The sequence below is a fragment of the Phytophthora cinnamomi genome (assembly GCF_018691715.1).
Source record: "Phytophthora cinnamomi strain GKB4 chromosome Unknown Contig23, whole genome shotgun sequence".
In the NCBI taxonomy this organism is placed as follows: domain Eukaryota; phylum Oomycota; class Peronosporomycetes; order Peronosporales; family Peronosporaceae; genus Phytophthora; species Phytophthora cinnamomi.
Window position 1 is genome coordinate 993,123 of NW_027150956.1, and position 19,555 is coordinate 1,012,677.

The window sequence follows — 19,555 nt, forward strand, 5'->3', positions numbered from 1 at the left end:
GACGCACGCAGCGCCACATCGTTTTTTTCCGCGCGGAAGAGCAATTCACTTGTCTTTTGTATGTCGGTCGCGGCGTGAATTTTTTTTTCCGACCGACAGAAGCGAGTTCGCACTCGCCAACTTAACAAGTAGCCGACGCGAACCGCAGCGCAGGCGACCATGGCGCAGGTGCACCGCCACGAGGACGAGGACGTGGAGTGGCTGGACAGCGAGCTCGAGGACAGCCCGCGCTCCAACGACGACATCAGCAGCATGTTCAGCAGCAGCCCGAACGCCAAGGCCGGCGCCTGGCGGGCCCAGGACAACCAGCGCCAGCACCAGCGCCCGCCCGCCGTGTCGGCCGCCGAGTCGCTGGACGTGGAGGACGTGGAGGGCGACATGACGTCCTTCTACGGCGCGCAGTTCGCGCCGCAGCCCGAGGCCACGCCGTACCGCCTGCCGGCCAAGTCCGTGGGCCAGCAGCGCTTCCAGGACATGCCCATCGGCCTCGTGGCCGACCACGGCGTGGCCGCCAAGCGCGTGCTCATCCGCCGCATCCACCAGGAGTCCATGACGCAGCTGGCCATGCGCTGCCAGGCCGTGCTCGTGCGCGGCGCCTCGGGCAGCTACTACGTGTACCACCTGGAGATCACGAGCGACTACTACAAGCAGAAGTGGGTCGTGTGCAAGCGCTACTCCGAGTTCTACCGCCTGCGCAAGCGCCTGCTGGCGCGGCTCGCGGCGCACAAGAAGCACCGCGGCTGCTCCGTGTGCGGCGCCGTGCGCGACCAGCTCAAGGACGTGGGCTTCCCTCGTCGCATCGTCATGTTCAAGGACCCCTCGGCGCTCGTGGGCAGGCGCACCGCCGGGCTCGAGGAGTTCATCGTCGCGCTCTGCGAGTACTTGGCTGCGGAGCAGGAGGTGGAGGCGTGCAGCGAGATCGCGTCCACGAGGTTCATGGTCAAGGAGTTCCTGCAGTTCCCGCTCGAGCACGAGCAGCAGCACGTCCGCTCCATCCGCCAGCTCAAGTACGTCGACCCACGCGACGTGCAGGTCGAGTCGGACTCGTGCCCCATCTGCCTCTGTGAGTGGGCCGAGCTCGACGGCAACGAGCTCGTGCTCTCGCCCTGCGGACACTTCTTCCACGAGCACTGCATCAACGAGTGGTACCGCACCCGCTTCGACTGCCCCATTTGCCGTACGATCTCGGGCGAAGAGGAGAACAACAATTACTACTAGTGAAGCAGTCAGGCAGATGAAGACTGAATGTGTACGTGCACCACAACCCGAGGCAAAGCGTGGCGCTGCAACGAAATATATAGTTATGCTTGAAATCGTGTTGTGAAATGTTCAAGCTCTAGTGCTCTAAAGACCATACTTGCGGGCATGGTTCGTCAGCGTCTATTGCTCGGGCGAGGCCATCGATGAGAAGCGCTGTACGTCGAAGCCCTTGTCCGAGAACTCGTGAAGATCGTCGCCGTCCTTGCCGATGATGACGGTGCGCATTTCAGGCGCGTCCTCGCTGAAGTACTTGCGGGCAACGTCCACAAGATCCTGGCGCTTCAACGAGAGGTACTGCTCGCGACGGTGCTGGCGCATATCGTTCGTGATGCCGCGGAGGAAAGTCATACGGCCCTTCATGGACGGAGTCTTCGGTGCGTCGACGCTGGCGAACACAGACAACAGCGCTTCCTGCACGTCACGGTCCGAGAACTCTCCACTAGCCGCCCACTGACGGGCGCCAGCGTAGGCGTTCAGCGTCTTGAATGTGTTCGGGTCGTAGTGAGAGCTCATCGAAAACGAGCCCTCGTTCTGAGAGACGCCCGATCCGTAAGCTCCGCCTTGCTCACGCACCTGCTGGTGCAGGTAGCACGATGACATGATCTGCGCCAAGACAGTAAGCGGCACATGATCCTCGTGCGTAAATGACACAGACTTCTGCGTCTCCACCACGAAGTTCACGGAGACTGGAAAAGCAAAGTAGTTCTTGGACGACACAGCAGGCAGCTTCAGCTCCTCCTTTGCAAGCGTGAGCGACGAAGCGTCTGGCAGCGACCAAGAACCCGCTAGCGGCTCAAGCAGCTTGGATTTGAGGGATTGTTCCACTTGAGACCGTAACTTGTCCTCCGTTACGACAGAGAGACGAAGGTTCTCGGGCGAAAACACAACGCGCGCGATATCCTGCAGCACACGAGCAATCTGACGCAGCTCATCGTCCGAGCACTGTGCCCACTTCTGAAGCTGCTCGATTTGCGTGAGTCCACTGTACAGTTCGTCATACATGCCTGCAGGTGTGAGACCAACGCGCGAGCGTGTTCCAGCAAGACCAGCGCCTGACGAGGAAATGCTGCTACTAGCAGTGGAGGCACTGCTCTGCAAAATGAGACGTAGTTGACGCAAATTCTCCTCGCTCAGGAACTGGGTGTCAGTCAGCAATTCGTGCAGCAAAGCCAGCGTCTCGTCCACCTTGTGCGGCAGGCACATCGTGCCCAGCAGCAGTGACTGCTTGCTGGGCTCACCGTGCACGTCTGTCAGTGATGGAGCCGTCATAGCCGAACACGACACACCACCGCTGCAGTTCGCAATCACCGTGGGCAGCTCATCGTACGCGTAACGCGATGTACCCAGCGATCCAAACACCGTCGTGAACACATTCATGTACTTGTGGTACGCTTGCGGAAGTGCTGCCAGGTCGAAGAGAAGACGCAAGTACGAGATCTCGTTGGTGGACGGCACACGCACAAACTCTGCGGATGTTGAGTTGAGCTGCGTGTTGTCGATGTGGTCAAAGTTACCTTCCTCGACCCTTGGGATGTCGTCCAGCGTCAGTGTAGGCAAGCATTCCACAGGCTGCTCCTTTTGCTGGTGACGTTCGAGTTTCTCCGTGGTGCGAGCAATGCGATCCAGATCGTCGTTGGACTGCTCGATCAGCTTAACAGCCAGATTCTCACGCTCACGACGTTCTTGATCGCGGACAAAGTCTTCGGAAGGCAGCATCAGCATTTGAACCTCGCGCAGATCATCACGCATGAGGTAATCACGGACATAGCTCTCAAGGAACTTCGGGTCCCGCGCCATCTCTTCGTTCAAGCGTTCAAGAAGCGGGTTTAGCTGCAGGTTTTTGATGAGGTCTCCACCATGGGCCCAAGTAGAGCTGATACCGTGCATCATTTGAAGACCAAAGTTTCCGGTTACGTGCTTCAGACTCAGCTCCAACTGGTGGAGAAGTCCTGCCACACGCTCCTTGTCGAAACCCTCCGCAACCACCTTCTCCAGCGCATCATGCACAGCCTTGCGAATAGCAGGCACAGTCGCCTCTCCGCCTTCAATTCCCTCAACACCAACACCAAAAGTAGGGTAGTACGTCGACGTATCAAATCCCGTCCCCACGGAGAAATCTTGCGCGAGGTTGGAGTCGATCAGAGCCTTAAACAGAGGCGACGCCGGACCATTCGTAAGCAGATAGCCTACAATGCGCAGCACGAAGGTCGGGAAAGGATCCGTGGAGCTCACATCCACGAACTTGCTCATGCAGAACTTGGTGTTCGGGTCGGCAGCCTCGCCGCTCATGTTGCTGCTGGGGCCCCGGATAACGATGAGCTCCGGGTCCTCCGACTTGGTCTTGAGCACGCTGAATCCTTCCGTGCTCACGCGCGTGGCCGCCGAGTCAGCACGGTAGTCAAACTTGCTGAGGACCTCATCGTCCAGGTAAGCCAGGTGGTCCGTGAGCGGCAAGTCTCCGTACGAGTAGAAGCAGCAGTTGGACGGGTGGTAGTTCTTGGCGTGGAAGGCGCGCAGGTCCTCGTACGTGAGCGACGGGATGTGCTTGGGGTCGCCACCACTCACGTGCTCGTAGATGGTGCCGCGCATGAGCTCCTGCTGCAGCCTCGTGCCGAAGAGGTTGTTGCTGTCGGAGAGCACGCCCTTCATCTCGTTGAGCACGACGCCCTTGTAGACGAGCTGTCCCTCGCCGTCCTTCTCCTCGTTGATCTCGAGGCGGTGGCCCTCCTGCAGGAAGTCGAGTCTGCTCAGGTTGGGGAAGAAGGCCGCGTCCAGATACACGCTCAGCAGGTTGCGCCAGTCCTTGGCGTTGGTGGTGGAGAACGGGTACATGGTGTGGTCCGCGCCCGTGAGCGCGTTCATGTACGTGTTGAGGCTGCGCTTGATCATGTTGAAGAACGGGTCGCGCACGGGGAAGCGCCTGGAGCCGCACAGCGCCGTGTGCTCCAGGATGTGCGCCACGCCCGTCGAGTCGCTGGGCGGCGTGCGGAACATGACGGCGAAGACGTTGTTGGGGTCCTGCGCGTCCAGGTGCAGGTACTTGGCCTGCGTGGGCGCGTGGCGCAGCTCTAGCGCGTCCACGCCGTACTCGGGCACGGACGCCACCCGCTCCAGCGTGAAGTTGTGGTACGTCTCGCCCACCTGCAGCGCCTTGCAGCTGTCGCCGCGCTCCAGGATCGGCACGCTCGAGAGGCTGCGGCTGCCGGCGAGGCGGAGACGCTGGGCGCGCGCCCGCGCGGACGCCGGCGCAGCGGCCAGCACGTGACGCAGCATCAGGACGAAGAGCTCGAGCCGCACGAAGTGAATGATGCCAATCACCTAACAACCAAAGGTGTAAAATCACAAAACAGATAATAAAACACAAAACAAACGGAAAAGGTACCGAGAGTGTTTTTTTGTGTGCGGGACACCATGCACATCAAGCAAGTTACGGTGGCGACGCAGTTTGAGCCGCCACGCCAAATCTGCACGCGGCGGCATCGTTGCAGTGGCGCGTAAGAACGCAAGATGAAAGATAAGACGCGTGTTATTTTAGTTGTCCACAGCACAGCGGTCGACCGGGGGCGACGGCCACACGCAAATCAGCTACGTCGCTGCCCAACCTGCCAAGGCAAGTAATAACTCGAAGTCTACGACAAATGGCGTGCACACTGCCGCTACACTCGGCTCTGGCCCTGACGGTGTTGATGCTGCTTCATGGGCTACTGCCGTTCGCGGAGGGCTACTTGGACCCTTGCGATGGCGACTGCAACGACGAATACTCACCGGTGTGCGTCACGAACGGCGTCACCTACCTCAATTTTTGCCTGTACATGAACGCCGCCTGCCGCGACCAGACATTGTCGCTGATGTCTACCGATGCCTGCAAAAACTATGTTCCCAAACCTGCAAGCAGTTCTGGCCTCGTCGGTACAGTCGCATCGACTTCCAGCTCCAAGTATGCGTGCAACAACACCTGCAACGACGAGCGATCCCAAGTGTGCGCTTCTGACGGCTTGACGTACACCAATCCGTGCCAATTCAATGCAGCCAGGTGCAAGGCGGGTGGCAGCCTCTGGGTGCTCGACTACAAGCCGTGCTCTCAGATCAGCATGCTGCGTCGGACTTGCGGGCTCGGTACGATCTGCACAAATTCGCAGAAGTGCCTGATGGAGTTGGAATCGGACACCACTAAGTTTTGCGTCGACACGTGCAGCACTGTTAGCTGCAGTAAGGGCAGCATTTGCAAGCTGCTGCGCTCCAAGTGTGCCTCCGAGCCGTGCCCGCCGCAACCAACGTGCGTATCTACCACGTAGGCAACAGCAACTCGACCAACTACTACGTAGTAAAAGAGTGAGCACTACTTTATTGAATATTAGCAACTTACTGAGATGACCTCTCCAATATCCAGTGCTGCTGCGGGACTGCTCTCACTGGAGACCGCGTTGCAGGCATGCCTTTCGCTGCGCGTTCTCTTGCATGACGAAGAGTTGCAGACCATTTTTTCGGTCAAAGTTTGACCCGCGGACACGCCTCTGCAGTCATCTCCATTTCGTCATGCTCAGACACTGCAGCACTGGCTCACCGAGACGAACCCGAGGTGACTGTTTCCAGGGATCCAGCAGGTCAGTCCGCCCGCGTGCGGCTCGTCAAGACGAGACTTGGATTCATGCAGAGACGGCGTGCAAGTACTGGTACATGTACTGTAGCACGGTGCAGCGCAGCATAGGGAGTTTTTCGCGTCCCGTCCTGACACTCTAATGAATACATCCTCAGATGTGCGCGTTGCCAACCCGCGCACACCTGGTGAATTTGGCGCTGTGATAAGGGCGACTTACGCAAATTTCTCCCTGGATGGGGCTGCTGTGGCGACTGCGTGGGTACGAAGCGCGAAGCAATGGGGAAGGTCCACATCCCGATAGGCAGAGGATAGTGTACACTTCACAATGTGTAGACTTGCGGTGGTGCTCGGAGCGCTGCTCGCGCTTGCGGTGCCCTCGCATGCCGTCGAAGTGAGCGTTTGCAGCGACGCCACCTACGACTTGCCAGAGGACCGAGGGGTGATCTGCGCGTCGGCGGATCCGATTCCTCCGGGCACGGCTTGTCCACTGAAGGGCGACAAAGCGAGCGCAGACTGCTTTAAGAACCTACCGTCGTACGCCAGCGGTGCCTGTGTAGCGCCGGAAGACGCGGTGTGTGCACTGGTGACAGGCTCGACATGGGGCTGCGTGTTTCCGTCGGTGGGGTGCGGAGGTAAAGCGCTTACCACGACTGCACCGGCAACGGAAGAGAAGGTTTGCGAGACCTGGGCCTACGACGAAGAAGACTCGGCGTCGAGAATCGACGCTGAATCGCTGTTTGACGGAAACGAAGACTACGACGAGAGCTGGTTTGTGGAAGTAACTAAAGTGACGGAATTGTATTCATGTGGTCGGGACAAACCTACGGCAGCGCCAACGTCAGAGCCCACGCCAGCACCGACTTCCGAGTCTTCCGATGCGTCTGCTACAGAGCCGACGCCAGCGCCGACTTCAGATTATGAAGCATCGACCGATGACGAGACTCCAACACAGACAGACACCTCAGACGCCTCGGCATCGGCATCGGAGCCAACACCAGCGCCATCGGATGCCACAGACGCGTCTTCGCCCGATGCATCCGATTCGTCCACGTTTGATGTACCGATTGACACTACGGACTCGTCGGCATCGCAATCTGACACCGAAGAGAGCTCGGCATCCGGTGCAGCAGATTCATCGGAAGCGGAGCCCACGCCGGCTCCGACAAATATCACGGACACGTCGGCATCAAATCCGACACAATCGGATATCGAGAAGAGCTCAGCATCCGGTACAACCGATTCGTCGGGAGCGGAGCCCACGCCGGCACCGACAGACATCACGCACTCGTCGAGTTCGGTATCCGATGCAACGGAGTCATCGGCAGCAGCACCTAAGCCATCTCCGACGTCCGATTCAGAGGACTCGGTCACTGAGCCATTGCCTTCAGACACCGCCGATACATCATCGGCAGACGGCACCGACGCATCAACGCCAGAAGTTACCCCTGCGGCAACGCAATCCAAGGCAAAACTAGAGGGCACGACTGGTGTTGAAGACACAGACGCAGAGAAATCGGAAGACACGGGACGAATTGCGGGGTCGACCGAGACAGGGGCGGAAAGCTCAACAACGAAGCAGTCGACGGCGTTCACAGATGTCCTGTTGTTATCGGAGCCTTCGAATTTCTTGGTTACACTCAAACCTGCGAGCATACCTGAAGAGCCAAAGGCATATGACAAACCTTCAAGAATCTAAGTAGGACGGATGGTACTAGCGTACGGGTCAGATCGGTGTGATTGTAGTGCTTAGAAGGGAAGCCTGAAGCGTGAAGTCATTAAATATTAGCCAGTCTTCCTTCCCCTGCTCCCAGTTGTCCATCAGCACGTGACGTTGTGCGCAACTTTGAGGTTTTTAGTGTTGTCCTTGCACGCCTCCAATACGAGTTCACACAGGTTGGGGTACTTGTTCCCGTCTGTGCCGCACACCGGGTCGTAGTTGTCGGGGCAGTACATGATCTCGCAGTCGAAGTCGGTCGCATCGCCGAGCTTGTGGGCTGCACTTGCCAGAAGAAACAGCACGAGCAGGTAGTAGCGTTGCATATTGATAACGTTAGTGTGGCAGAGGTGGCGAATGACCAACAGACAGCTCGGTATTTTGAGTGCTGCAAGTTGCAGTTGCTGCCTGTATGTATCTATAGCTCGAAACGTAGCCATTTTTAGACTGTGTGTCACAATGTCACCACCGAATGCCCCTTCGGCCTGTCTTGTGTCACCAGACGTATCTTGAGCTTGAAAGGTCGCGTCACCTGCTTGTCAAGCATATCGCGATCTTCTTGCACTTTGCATCTTCCGACTGTCGACGGCCCCAGCCCTGCCTGCTACCATGACTACACCAAACTCTGGGCGGCGCGGTCCTGTGCGAGCCGCTGCGTTGTTCGGCCTCGTATTCCTCGCTCTTGCTGCTCTCCAGCAGACTGGGGGTGGGCTCGTGCGCGCAGTCGAGCTAAAGGGGACCCATTGCCCTGGCGAAGGAAGCCAATGCTCGCACCACGGCACATGTGCGATCAACCGGCAGGGCGAGCACGTGTGCAATTGTCAGTGGGGGTACAACTTGCCAGACTGCTCGAGAAGTGCGTACGTCTATTGCTGTGCAGTCCTGTACAGATCTACTAACGCGAGTCTGCTGCTCTGTTTGCTTGATTTTACAGAGATGTGCCCGCATGGAATAAACCCGACGTCGTCCCAGCAAAACGACAAGAAGATCCGGCTGCGCATCGCGGCCACAGGAGGCGCTGAGATCACGGGTGGAGCGTTGACGATGACCTTCCAAGCACATACAGTCGAATTTGATATGCCACTCCCGCAGGTGACTAGTGACGTATGCACCTCGTTTTTCCGCCGTTTCCAGAATCTCGGAGACCTGGTAAGTGGTTAGCACTGTTTTCCTCGTTGGGTTCTATTGGCACTAACGCTTGCTTTCACCGCCCAGACGTGTGAAAGAGCGGCTTTAGAAACGACTTCCACGGCCTCCTACGATATCACGTTGCGCACGTTTCCAACATTCCCCATCATGAACAACCTGTTCTACCACGACGGCAATCCGCCGGTGTCCGAGTTCTGGTGCGACACTGCTAATGTTCAGCTTTCGTCTCCATCAGGATCAGTGCAGTGCGTGTTCGAAAGTTTATCGGACGCCAACGTAAAGTCCTACGAAGAGTGCAGTGGTCACGGTGACTGTAACACCGCCACGGGGATCTGCGCTTGCCACGAGGGATTCTACGGGGACCACTGTGGCAACAACAAGGACGACGAAGATGTGCTGGTTGCACCAGCACTGGGGCCGTTTTTCAAGGGGAACGTACTGCGTCTATCAGCAACGCGCGGGTTATCATCCGAGTTTTATGTCATGCGTGCCGACGTGGGTGGTCAAGCTTTATTTACAATGAACGGCCGTGGGGACACTACATGGCACCACGGTTCCCTCCAACTGCGTGAAGGGGGTTTGTATATGAGCGGTGGGGGTGCTTTTCAGATGCAAAAAGACAGCTCATTGGAGATGAAAGGTGGCCGTGCACGACTGGAAGATACACCCCTGCATTTGCAGCTACAAAGCGCCACTGAATCGTCCGCCAAAGGTGCCGCTCTGCTCAATATTGAGCGGCTCAGTCCTGCGTCAACCTCCGAATTGTCGGCTTTACCAGATTTTGTCCGCATCTCGCAGCCCAAAGGCCCCATTTTTCGAGTAAGCGGTGCAGGCCAGACAGTCATTCACGTCGGTGGCCTCGAGATTTTGAAAGGTGGTCTCAGGCTCGAGCGCGGTGGCATCCAGGTGCTTTCTGACGGCATTAAAGTCATGAGTGGAGGACTCGATGTGCAAAGCGGAAATCTAGCTGTACGCTCAGGCACGTTGAGTCTGAAGAACGGTCAGACAACTCTTGCTGCCCCCGCTGGCCCTGTGCTATTGCTTCAGCGTGACAACACCGAAGGTGCATCGCCGTCTAGTGCTCTCATTGAGGCAAGGGGAAGTAGAAATATCGACAGCAAAGTCTTTGAGGTACAGGATACGGGTGCTACACTTGTGCATGGTGGTGGGCTGCACGTGCTTGCAGGTGGCGTGACCATCGCGTCTGGAGGGCAGACAATTACGTCTGGTGGCTTACGTGTGGAGTCCGGTGGAGTGCATATCGAGTCTGGGGTTCTTACAACGCGAGATGGTTTCGCCATCGAGGACGGCGGGCTCGCGGTTCAAACGGACGAGGTCAACGGCAAGGCACTCCAAGTGGCTTCATCCAACACTAACTTCGCTGGGGCCTTGCTGAGCTTCGATCTATCACCCCAACACCGAGAGAGGCCGCCATTCCGCATCATTGAAGCCTTAAAACCCACCGATCCAAAACGATACGAAGCAGAATCGGAGACCATGTTTTCTGTTGACTCGATAGGCAATCTGGAGACTCATGGAGATATCACGACGACAGACGGTGGGCGTATTATTGCTAATGGTGCACTTGTCTTGCAAGCTCAGGCGGTATTTTCCAGTGTACAGCTTCGCGCTACGGAGAACCTCGTAATTCCGAGCACAAACAGCTACGTTCAGATCACAAGCGATGGTGTTGCATCTCCCAACACCGCACGAATTGACCGTGAGCATGCGTACGCCGGACAACTCCTTGTTATCCAGAACGACGACGAGCAACCTCTAGGGGGTGATCTAAACGTAGCGGCCGGTGCAGCAGCGATATTCGTTTTCGATGGCGGTGTGTGGCGCCCATTGACCGCCGCAGCCTTTGACACATCGTCGCTCACAGGGGTGAAAACGTTTGAGGCTGCAAACGATCTTAACTTGGGCGAGGTCACGCTGTCCGTGCAGTCAGTCCAAGTTGCTGGCCAGCGCGCTGGGTTTGTCGCCGTGTACGGCAAAGGAGGTGTTCTTGAACAGCATGATTCACTACGCTTCGAATCTGCTTCCGGTACATTTACTGCTGAAAGAATCGAAGCACAGCGCATGCGCGGCTCCATCGATATGAGCGAGAGCGAACTGCGCGGCGTTGACATCATAGGCGGACACATCAGCAGTGTCAATATGACAGCTATCGAGATGGTCGAAGTACAGGGTGAGCTATTCGTCGAGGACGAGGCGTTCTTCGGTGCCAGTGTGACTGTGGATGGTCAAGTCATGGGCTCCGGGGCTTACGTGGATGCATCGGACGCGCGATTCAAGACCGATATCCACCAGATCAGAAACGCCTCTGAAATTGTTTCACAGCTACGAGGTGTTGAGTACGCCTACAACGTTGAAGTGTTCCCAAGTAAATTCCCACATGACGGTCGGCGTGAATTGGGATTCATCGCACAAGAAGTTGAGAAAGTAGCGCCCCAAGTTGTGTCCACCGCCCCTGACGGATTCAAGTACGTGGCGTATGCGCGGTTGGTACCCGTCGTCGTTGAAGCCCTCAAGCGAGAGCAACAAGCTCGTGACGACATTGAAACTCGGCTTTTGCAGCTCGAGTCCGAGATGATCGAGCTCAAACGAATGCTAAAGAGCCAGCAGGAAAAGCTACTGCGAGAACCAGAGCACTCGCGTGCTTCCTACACTAGCGAAGCAGATAAGCTACTAGAACAACAGTGATTCCAATGCAATAATCATACCGATGTTGCAGCTTAGGCTCCCTTGTAGTCTTCTCCACCTCGGTGTGTATTCCCTCTACTGACTTGACTTACTGTGGCTGCTGCTGCACGGGCGGTGCTTGTAAATATTGACGCTCGGAGCGGATGTAAAGGACGACACCGAGGGCGATCGTCAGTACAAAGATGAGAAAGTTGTCGGACTGCAAAACCTCGCGCCAGTTGCTGAAGATGTCTCGCAACAGCGTCTCCGTGCTCATGTTGGCATCACCAGGCCACCACTTTTCGAGCAGAGATACGAAAGACGATTCCGCGTTCGAAGTCGCCCCAGCAACATCTGACTTGCTACTGGAGGCACTGCCCGACGGAGCAGTAGGCGGAGCAGAACGCTTCTTAGACGGTGGGGCATTGCCCACGAGCTCGTCCCACCATCTTCTCCACGAGCGCAGCGATTTGTGCGCCCGCAGCTTCCACAGTGCAAGCGTTACCGGCACACTAGCGTCGCTATGCGCTACGCGTGCCTTGTCAAAAAACCGCTTCGCCAGGTAAAAGTCCTGCTCCACGCCAATTCCGTGCTCATACATGAGCGCCAGGTTGAACATCGCCTGTGCGTTGGAGCGCTTGCTTGCGAGCGAATAGTGCGCACTAGCCTTGACAAAGTCCACTGGGTGACCACCCTTTCCATAGTAATAGTAGTCGCCAATCTTTAGGTTGGCATCCACATTCCCCTGCTGCGCTGCCAGTCTGTACAGCATGACAGCAGTCGAGGCTACAACGTCTTCGTCGAGCTCCATGCCCGAAGGGGTCAGCGACAGCATGGGCGAAAATGCTGATGGCGTCAAGAAGTCGTAATCCAGCAAGTATGCGGCGTTATGCTGAGCGACCTCATAGCCCTGCTGCGCCATGACAGCGTACTTCATGAAGGCCGCCTCGTAGTCCTGGCGCTTGAAGTCCTTGTACGCCTGGGAGAGAACTCGATCCCACTCGCCACGTTCCGCCACCATCTTGAACGACTCGGCAGCATTTTTGCATGAACGAGTAGTACCGATACCGTGGAGACTCATGTGACCAAGCTTGTGGCTGGAAATCGTGTGGCCCTGGTGCGCTGCAACCTGGAAATACCCGTGAGCGACCTCGTATTCAGGGTGCTCCGAGGCGAGCACAGCGCCCTTCGAGCCTCCGCCGCGCATGTGCAGGACGCCAAGGTTGTAGAAGGCCTCCATGCTTCCCTGCTTCGCTGCCGCCTTGAATAGTGACACGGCCTGCTCCTCGTCCGGCTCCGTGCCTTTTCCCTGCAAGTACATGTGCGCCAGCTCGTTCTGCGCTGCCGTGTTGCCCTCGTTCACCGCCTCCTGCAAGTACTTGAACGCCGTGGCGTTGTTCTGCGGGACGCCAATGCCCAGACTGTAGATGTGTCCGAGGTGGTACGCGCCGCCGCTGGCGCCGAGGTCGTAGGCTTTCTGGAAGAGCGCCGCGGCGCGTTCCACGTCTTGCGCCAGCCCGCGCGCGCCGTAGTAGTAGAGCGTGGCCAGGTTGAGCGTGGCGTCGGGGTCGCCCTTGTCCGCCGAGAACTGGTAGTAGTCCACGATGGCGCTGTCGCCGGGCAGGTTCTTCTTGTGCTGCGTCTCCGCCAGCGTCTTGAGGCGGCGGTGCGGCAGGTCGTAGATGGCCGGGCGGCTGGCGTTCTGCTCGCGCCGCGCGACGGCCTCGTTGGCCGCCACCTCGTAGTAGCGCACGGCCGACTCGCACTTCTTGGGGGCGCCGAGGCCCAGCAGGTGCTTGTGGCCCAGCGCCATGGCGGCGCCCACGTCTCCGCCCAGCGCCGCGAAGTAGAAGAGCGTCATGGCGCCGGCCTCGTCCAGCGGGAGCCCCCAGAGCCCGTAGCTCTTGGCCACGCCCACGTGGAACTGCGCACGCGGCGCGCCCAGAGCCGCCGCCTCGGCGTAGAGGCTCAGCGCCAGCGTGCCGTTCACGCGCGTGGCCAGCGAGCTGTTGCCGTAGAAGTACATGTCGCCCAGCTGCACCAGCGCGTCGCGGCGCTCGGCGCGCGGCACCAGCGGGGACAGCGCGGCGTCGCTCAGGTCGCGCACCGCCGCGTTGTCGGTCTGCACGCGCCGCAGCGCCTCTGCGAGCGGCGAGGGCGGCGCGATGGCGTCTGCAGCAGAGAGAGAAAGACAGAAGAGTCAGAGCGAGCGAGAGAGGGCGAAGCGCAGGGCGACAGCGGCGCGTACCGGTGGCGCGCGCCTCGGAGACGTCGGAGCTCGTCGCGGGGGCGCAGGAGAGCGCGAGCGCCAGGGCCAGCGCGCGGAGGAACGAGCGCCGCATCGGAGGAGCGAGGAGGAAGCCCAAGTGCTCGAGTTGGTTTCTGACGAGCAGCGCGCGGAGAAAGCGATCTGCGTACCCATATCGGTATGCGCAGGTATCGGATTAAACAGATGCCAGAGCATACAATGTGTGATAACCTTGCATTTCGGATTGATCTATGTAACGAGGGTACGTATTCATGAGGTTCCATGCGTAAACGAGGCCACGTCACGCCTTCAAGGCCTTGGCAGCCTTCAACCCGCTGCAAAGCAGCCAGCACGAATATACACACGCAGCCCCAATACACACGCAGCCCCAGGCGCTAAAAGCGGTGAGAATGCTGGCCGATTTGGGCGCTGGTGTAACCGCCGCATCAGACACCGAAATCTGATCCCAGCGCATTTTTGGCAAATCAACCGACAGGAACTGCTACAATGCCGCCCAACCGACAGGTGCAAGGCCTTCATGCCGCCCAAGACGCCCAAGCGGACGTTCCTGACCAACGCGCAGAAGCTGGAGCTCAAGCGGTTCTGGGGCGAGCACCCGGACGTGCAGCTGCTGGCCGTGGTGGACTGGGTGCGCGAGCGCTTCGGCGTGTCCGTGGGCCGCGCCACGCTCTACCGCATCTACCACGCGCCGGCCGAGAGCTTCGCGGCGGGCAACGCGCAGCGGAAGAAGGGCCGGCGCGTCAAGTTCCCCGAGCTGGAGAGGGACATCCTGGCCTTCTACGAGCAGAGCCGGCGGGATCATGAGAGCGGCGGCGGCGCGATGTCCGACGACGCGCTGCTGCGCGCGGCCGCGGAGCTGCGCGCGCGCCACGGCATCTCCGAGGCGGAGCTCAAGCTCAGCAACGGCTGGCTGCATCGCTTCAAGGAGAGGCACGCGCTGCGCGTCGCCCCTCAGGCAGCAGGAGGGGACACTGCGTCTATGGATGATGCAGAGGTGTTAGCACAGGCCGCGCCCGAGCCAGTTGACAAGTCGAGACCCAAGCGGAAGCCCAGAGCTACGCAGCGAGCAATTGACACCAGCGTAGCGGATGCTGACGTCGACACAGCAGATGCCGATGACGCCCCTGGTAGTGACGAATCGGAGCTGAGAACGGAGGCTGCTGGACCAAGCGTCGTCGCTGTCGGCGCCGATATTCAGGAGACTCTCGTGCGTGGCAGCGATACACCGGTTACGACGTTGGAGACGCCCGTGAGCCTTGCAACAGCTAGCACACCTGCTGTCATTCGTCCACTTACCTACGTGTCAGCAACCTCAGCAGACCCGGTGGCGGCGGTGGGGTTTGTGAAATGGAAACTCAACAGCGGGATGGCCCACGCCGACTATTTCTCGGTGGACAGCGACGGCGTTGCCATTCTGACCAGCGCGATCATCCAGCTCAATGTGGAGCTGCAGCATAGCGCACTGTCGGCTGGAACCTCGTCGGTCATTTTCAAAGTGTGGGCTGGAGTCGAGTTGCTGAGCCAGTGTGAATCATCAGCTCGAACTGAAGGCGACCGAGCGCTGAGTGTGCTGCAGCTGGAGTGTACGTTGCCAGCTCAGACAGTGATTCGAGTCGAGTATCATGGAGCGGGTGTCGTGCATAGCGGCAGTCGACTGGTGCTACGGTTATTGAATGAGTAACGGAGTCGCGGACCAGTATGGATGTTTCGTGATGGCTTCACGTAGCAGTTCGCCATCGTCTCCAGCTAATTCGAGGAGATAACATGTCTCCCACAGCGTTCCGAAACGGACCAAGTTTCAGCGAGGATGCAAGCGCTCACAACTTCGGTCGAGTCTGCAGTACTTGGGGGAATTGGAGTGTTGCGCTCTGGTATAATATCTGTTTCAAGAAGATAAGTGTGAGGCGTCCTTGTGGGCAGAGAATCTTAATGAACGTTTTGTGAGTTTATTCCCACGTCAGCTCGGCAAATGTCGATGAACACTGCTGTATGAACTTCTCGGCAGCAAACGGCAAACTCCCACCCCAATTCCGCTTGAGACTTCTCTTCTAGCTCCGATCGATGTCCTAGCTTCACTGTATTCTGCGCCTAAGCACGAGGCTGCTATCGGAGAAGGCGTACCCCGGCGCCAGGAACTCCACCTTCAGACTTTCTTGAGCATCTATAAGCAGGTTGGGGCCCATCCAGATACTGTCGGCCACGTCGCCTTGCTCCTGCGTCGGTGCCTCGCACTGGCCGGCCACACGGTCGCCACAATAGACCTTGAAAATGCAGCCTGCCGGCGATCCAGGCGGCTGAGCGCTGTGCCGCACCCTGACGCTGAGCTCGTACACTCCTGGCTGCAGCAGCAGGACGCCGTCCGCGATGATCGCGACCTGGTCCTGCTGCACGTCGCCGACGGGCTCCCAGTTGAAGAACCCGGGGGCTTGCACCGTCGTCAGCGCCCGCGCCGACAGCGTGACCTCCTCGGCGGCGGCAGCGGTTTCCACGGCAGCTGGGACGTCCACAGCGACACCTTCTCGCGGCGGCGGCGTGCTCGTGAGCTGGTGCCGGATCTTGAAGCGGTAGAGCCAGCCGTTCGAGAGCTTGAGCTCCGCGTCGCTGATGCCGCAGGCGGCGCGGCACTCGGCCGCGTGGCGCAGCAGCTCGTCGTCGGGCACGTCCTCGCGGCGCGCGCGTCTGTCCTCGTAGAAGGCCAGCAGGCGGCGCTCGAAGTCCGGGAACTTGACGCGCCGCAGCTTCTTGCGGCTGAGGTTGCCGGTCGCGAACGCGGCCTCGGGCGTGTGCTGGATGCGGTAGAGCGTCGTGCGCCCAAGTCGCACGTGGAAGTGCTCGCGCACCCAGTCGCCCACGGCGAAGCGCGGCAGCTTGGGGTTGGCCGCCAGGAAGTCGCGCAGCTGGGCCTTCTGCTGCAGCGTCAGGTGCGTGCGGGTGTCCTTGCGCTTGGGCTCCGACATGGCAAAACACTGCAAACCCTAAACAGAAGATGCACGTTGTGCTACAAGGTGTCGTCCAGTTGCTACTGGATGCAAAGTTCACTAGTAGTAGCTACAGCACCCAGCGCAACCTACGTGTGTGCTCTTCTCAATGGATATGCACCGGAACGGGAGATATCTACCGAAGGCCATGCGAGCTAAAGGGCGCGCGCTCCCTGTTCATTCGCAAACCTCCTTTGTCGGAGCACCATCGCATCAGCCGAGCGTCCGTCAAATATGAAGGGGGTGAAGTACGGCGACGACTCCATTCAAGACGATGAAGACGAGCGGAGCGAGCTTCTCGAGGTGTCCGTCGTCGACAATGAAGAAGTCGACCCGGAAGAGGACCCGGTGGAGCTCCAGACCAAGCTGCCGCATTTCGTGGTCGACGCCGACGTCTGGACGAAGCCGTGGATGGGGTGGTGCCTCACCTACGCGCTCGTGCTCCTCCTGTTCTCCATCTACCGGTGGTCCGCACTGGATGATCTCGTTGCAATGTACGCGAATGTCGAGGACGCTACCCTGACTCTGCGGGTCGGAGTGCTGTTTCTTGGCTTCATGGAAGACGTCGTGTGCGCCACCTACTTCGCGTGCGCGCTCTGGGTCTTCGACCTTGTCAAGCAGACTACTAGCGCGCGATGCAAACACCAAGGCGGCATACAGTATGCTGATTTCGAGAAGCGAAGACGCATTGCATGGATAACTTGTATGGTCGCTACGTTTTTGGTGTCGTGGCTCCTTTTTGTGGCCATGATGGCGCCGTTCGTTGCTGACATGCTCCTCGTGAAGCTTCGGCAAATGCGGTTCTCGTTTGATATCGTCACGATGGCTATCAACGAGAGGGAGTACATCAGTGCTGCTCCGATTGCGGCAGATGAAATCAACGCGGGCTATTCAAATGCGGGGGCTGTAGCCGTTGTGGCTACCTTATTCGCAACGGCGCGTGTAAAACTGCAGTGGACTGACTTGGCTTACTGGAACCCAACCCGTGCTGTGGTGTACGCCGTTTTCTCGCGAATATCAACACCACCAGGTCGAGCAAGTGGAGGCAAACCCGACAAATGCTCTGGCCGTGGCTACAAATACGATAAACTGGCCCCCGTTGAAGGCCGAGCTAATTCAAAGGCGTCCGAGTTTCTGAACAGGGACTCGGGCGCCGAGACCACGCTATATCGGCGTATTTCTCAAACTGCCGTCCTGCTCATGGGCCTTGTGGTGTTTCCAATCCTCGTTGTCGGGATAAGTTGCTCGAGCTCCCCGCTTGTTGCATACTCGGCGCTGAATGCAACACTAAATCAGCTGCTCAGCCAGGTGCTGTTGCCTTCTCAAGAAGAATTCACTCGAAAAGACATTGACCCCACAGGTCCTAAAGCTTGGGCGGAGACATACATCCATTACCAAACCGAGGAGCACGAACTATTCGACGACAATTCGCTCTTCCGACGCACTACGGGCTTCCACGGAGATCTCGCCTTCGACGTCACCGTTGACCCCACGAACCCGCCGAACGTTATGATCCTGGCCGTCGAGTCATTTCGGTATCATGATTCACACTATCTCGTGGGCCAAGAGGACCCGTCGAACCTGTTCAAGGGCTCAAACATCACAGTCACGCCAAACTTCGATAGGTGGGCGAAACGCGGAGTAACTTTCCGCAATATGTGGTCGAGTTCTCCAACGAGTCGCTCGCTGGAAAGTCTACTATTTGCGCAGGTCCCCTACGACAGCGTGACGTCGGGTACATCGGGCGGCAAGGAGGATACCGAGCTCTCTGGACTACCACAATTTTTCTCCGCTAAGGGATACGAAACGTACTTCACCACTGGCTGTGCTTTGAATTACGACGGATGGGACGTATTCATCCGTACGCACGGGTACGAGGAGGTATGGGGGCGTGTGAAAATGTGGGATTTGGCGGAGACGGATATGGGAATCACCCCCGATCAATGGGATGGTCCTGAGAAGCGCAGGTTCGGCTGGGGTGTGCATGACGACGTGAGTTTTCAGCTTGTCGGAGATCTGCTGCTGAACAAAACAAAACAGCAAAACGAACGCCTGGATCGAGGAGAACCCAAGCAGCCAATGTTCATCACTCACTATACCATTTCCAGCCACGAACCATTCTACGCTCGTCCAACTTGGTACGCCGAGTCCGTGAAGCCAGACTTTTCTGCTCTTTATGAAGGGCTAGATCGCGCCGATGCCGTCAAAAATTACCTGGAGATGCGGTACTTCACGGATATGGAGTTGGGGAAGTTTATGGACCGCATGCAAGCTGAGGGTGTTCTCAACGACACCATTGTTGTTATCGTGGGTGATCATGGTCGAGGACCCGAGGTTGTTAATAGTGACACTCGCGATATCTCCGTGACGCGAGTACCAGCAACAATCATTGCCGAAGGTCGACTGGGAAGCGCCGTAGGCCTCATGATTGACGATGCTGTCGAGCACTACGACATCCTCAATACATTGGCCGATATTACTGGGGTTCCTGACGGAGGGTTCGTGCAGGATGGCGTTGGACGATCTCTAAAGCGCAAGATCCCGTTTGGAGAACGAGTGATATTCAGCAACAACCCAACTCGCAAAATGTCGGTCGTGCGGGGGCATCAGCGTTTACAGTATGATCGCGTGGGTGACACCGTGCTGCTGCACAATGCTGACACTGACCACGACATGCAGGTCGATCTGTTCCCGAACCTGACAACTGACGAACAGACCGAGTGGCTGGCGTGGCGAGATATCGGCCGCGACGTTAGCCGCTACTACGTGGAGCGGTGGGACGGCAAGTGCCTAGTTGCCGTCAATTGCACAGATAGCTAGCCAAAGGTATACTGTTTGTTGTACAAATTGTACTGAGCTAGGAGGAAGATTTACATGTACAGATGAACCCACAACTCGTG

The 19,555-nt window shown here is 58.1% G+C and overlaps 7 protein-coding genes across 7 annotated transcripts; 3 read left to right on the top strand and 4 right to left on the bottom strand.

Moving 5' to 3' along the window:
• Nucleotides 1–159: 159 nt before the first annotated feature.
• IUM83_05105 (zinc finger-containing) lies at nt 160–1,218 on the top strand (the record flags this gene model as incomplete). Its single annotated transcript, XM_067929221.1, has 1 exon — nt 160–1,218. The coding sequence occupies one exon, from the start codon at nt 160–162 to the stop codon at nt 1,216–1,218; it is 1,059 nt and encodes a 352-aa protein (XP_067794693.1).
• Nucleotides 1,219–1,380: 162 nt separating this feature from the next.
• On the bottom strand, nt 1,381–4,533 carry IUM83_05106 (putative metalloprotease family M16C; the record flags this gene model as incomplete). The annotated part of the gene is made up of 1 exon (XM_067929222.1): nt 1,381–4,533. One exon carries the CDS (start codon nt 4,531–4,533, stop codon nt 1,381–1,383), a length of 3,153 nt encoding a protein of 1,050 aa, XP_067794694.1.
• Nucleotides 4,534–7,678: 3,145 nt separating this feature from the next.
• On the bottom strand, nt 7,679–7,900 carry IUM83_05107 (protease inhibitor Epi3; the record flags this gene model as incomplete). Its single annotated transcript, XM_067929223.1, has 1 exon — nt 7,679–7,900. The coding sequence occupies one exon, from the start codon at nt 7,898–7,900 to the stop codon at nt 7,679–7,681; it is 222 nt and encodes a 73-aa protein (XP_067794897.1).
• A 283-nt stretch (nt 7,901–8,183) lies between these two features.
• On the top strand, nt 8,184–11,429 carry IUM83_05108 (Epidermal growth factor-like domain; the record flags this gene model as incomplete). The annotated part of the gene is made up of 4 exons (XM_067929224.1): nt 8,184–8,430; nt 8,509–8,723; nt 8,790–9,218; nt 10,326–11,429. 4 exons carry the CDS (start codon nt 8,184–8,186, stop codon nt 11,427–11,429), a joined length of 1,995 nt encoding a protein of 664 aa, XP_067794690.1.
• An 88-nt stretch (nt 11,430–11,517) lies between these two features.
• Nucleotides 11,518–13,750, bottom strand: IUM83_05109 (Sel-1 family protein; the record flags this gene model as incomplete). The annotated part of the gene is made up of 2 exons (XM_067929225.1): nt 11,518–13,580; nt 13,657–13,750. The coding sequence occupies 2 exons, from the start codon at nt 13,748–13,750 to the stop codon at nt 11,518–11,520; spliced, it is 2,157 nt and encodes a 718-aa protein (XP_067794691.1).
• Nucleotides 13,751–14,194: 444 nt separating this feature from the next.
• On the top strand, nt 14,195–15,358 carry IUM83_05110 (uncharacterized protein; the record flags this gene model as incomplete). Its single annotated transcript, XM_067929226.1, has 1 exon — nt 14,195–15,358. The coding sequence occupies one exon, from the start codon at nt 14,195–14,197 to the stop codon at nt 15,356–15,358; it is 1,164 nt and encodes a 387-aa protein (XP_067794854.1).
• A 391-nt stretch (nt 15,359–15,749) lies between these two features.
• IUM83_05111 (uncharacterized protein) lies at nt 15,750–16,634 on the bottom strand (the record flags this gene model as incomplete). The annotated part of the gene is made up of 1 exon (XM_067929227.1): nt 15,750–16,634. The coding sequence occupies one exon, from the start codon at nt 16,632–16,634 to the stop codon at nt 15,750–15,752; it is 885 nt and encodes a 294-aa protein (XP_067794853.1).
• Nucleotides 16,635–19,555: the final 2,921 nt, after the last annotated feature.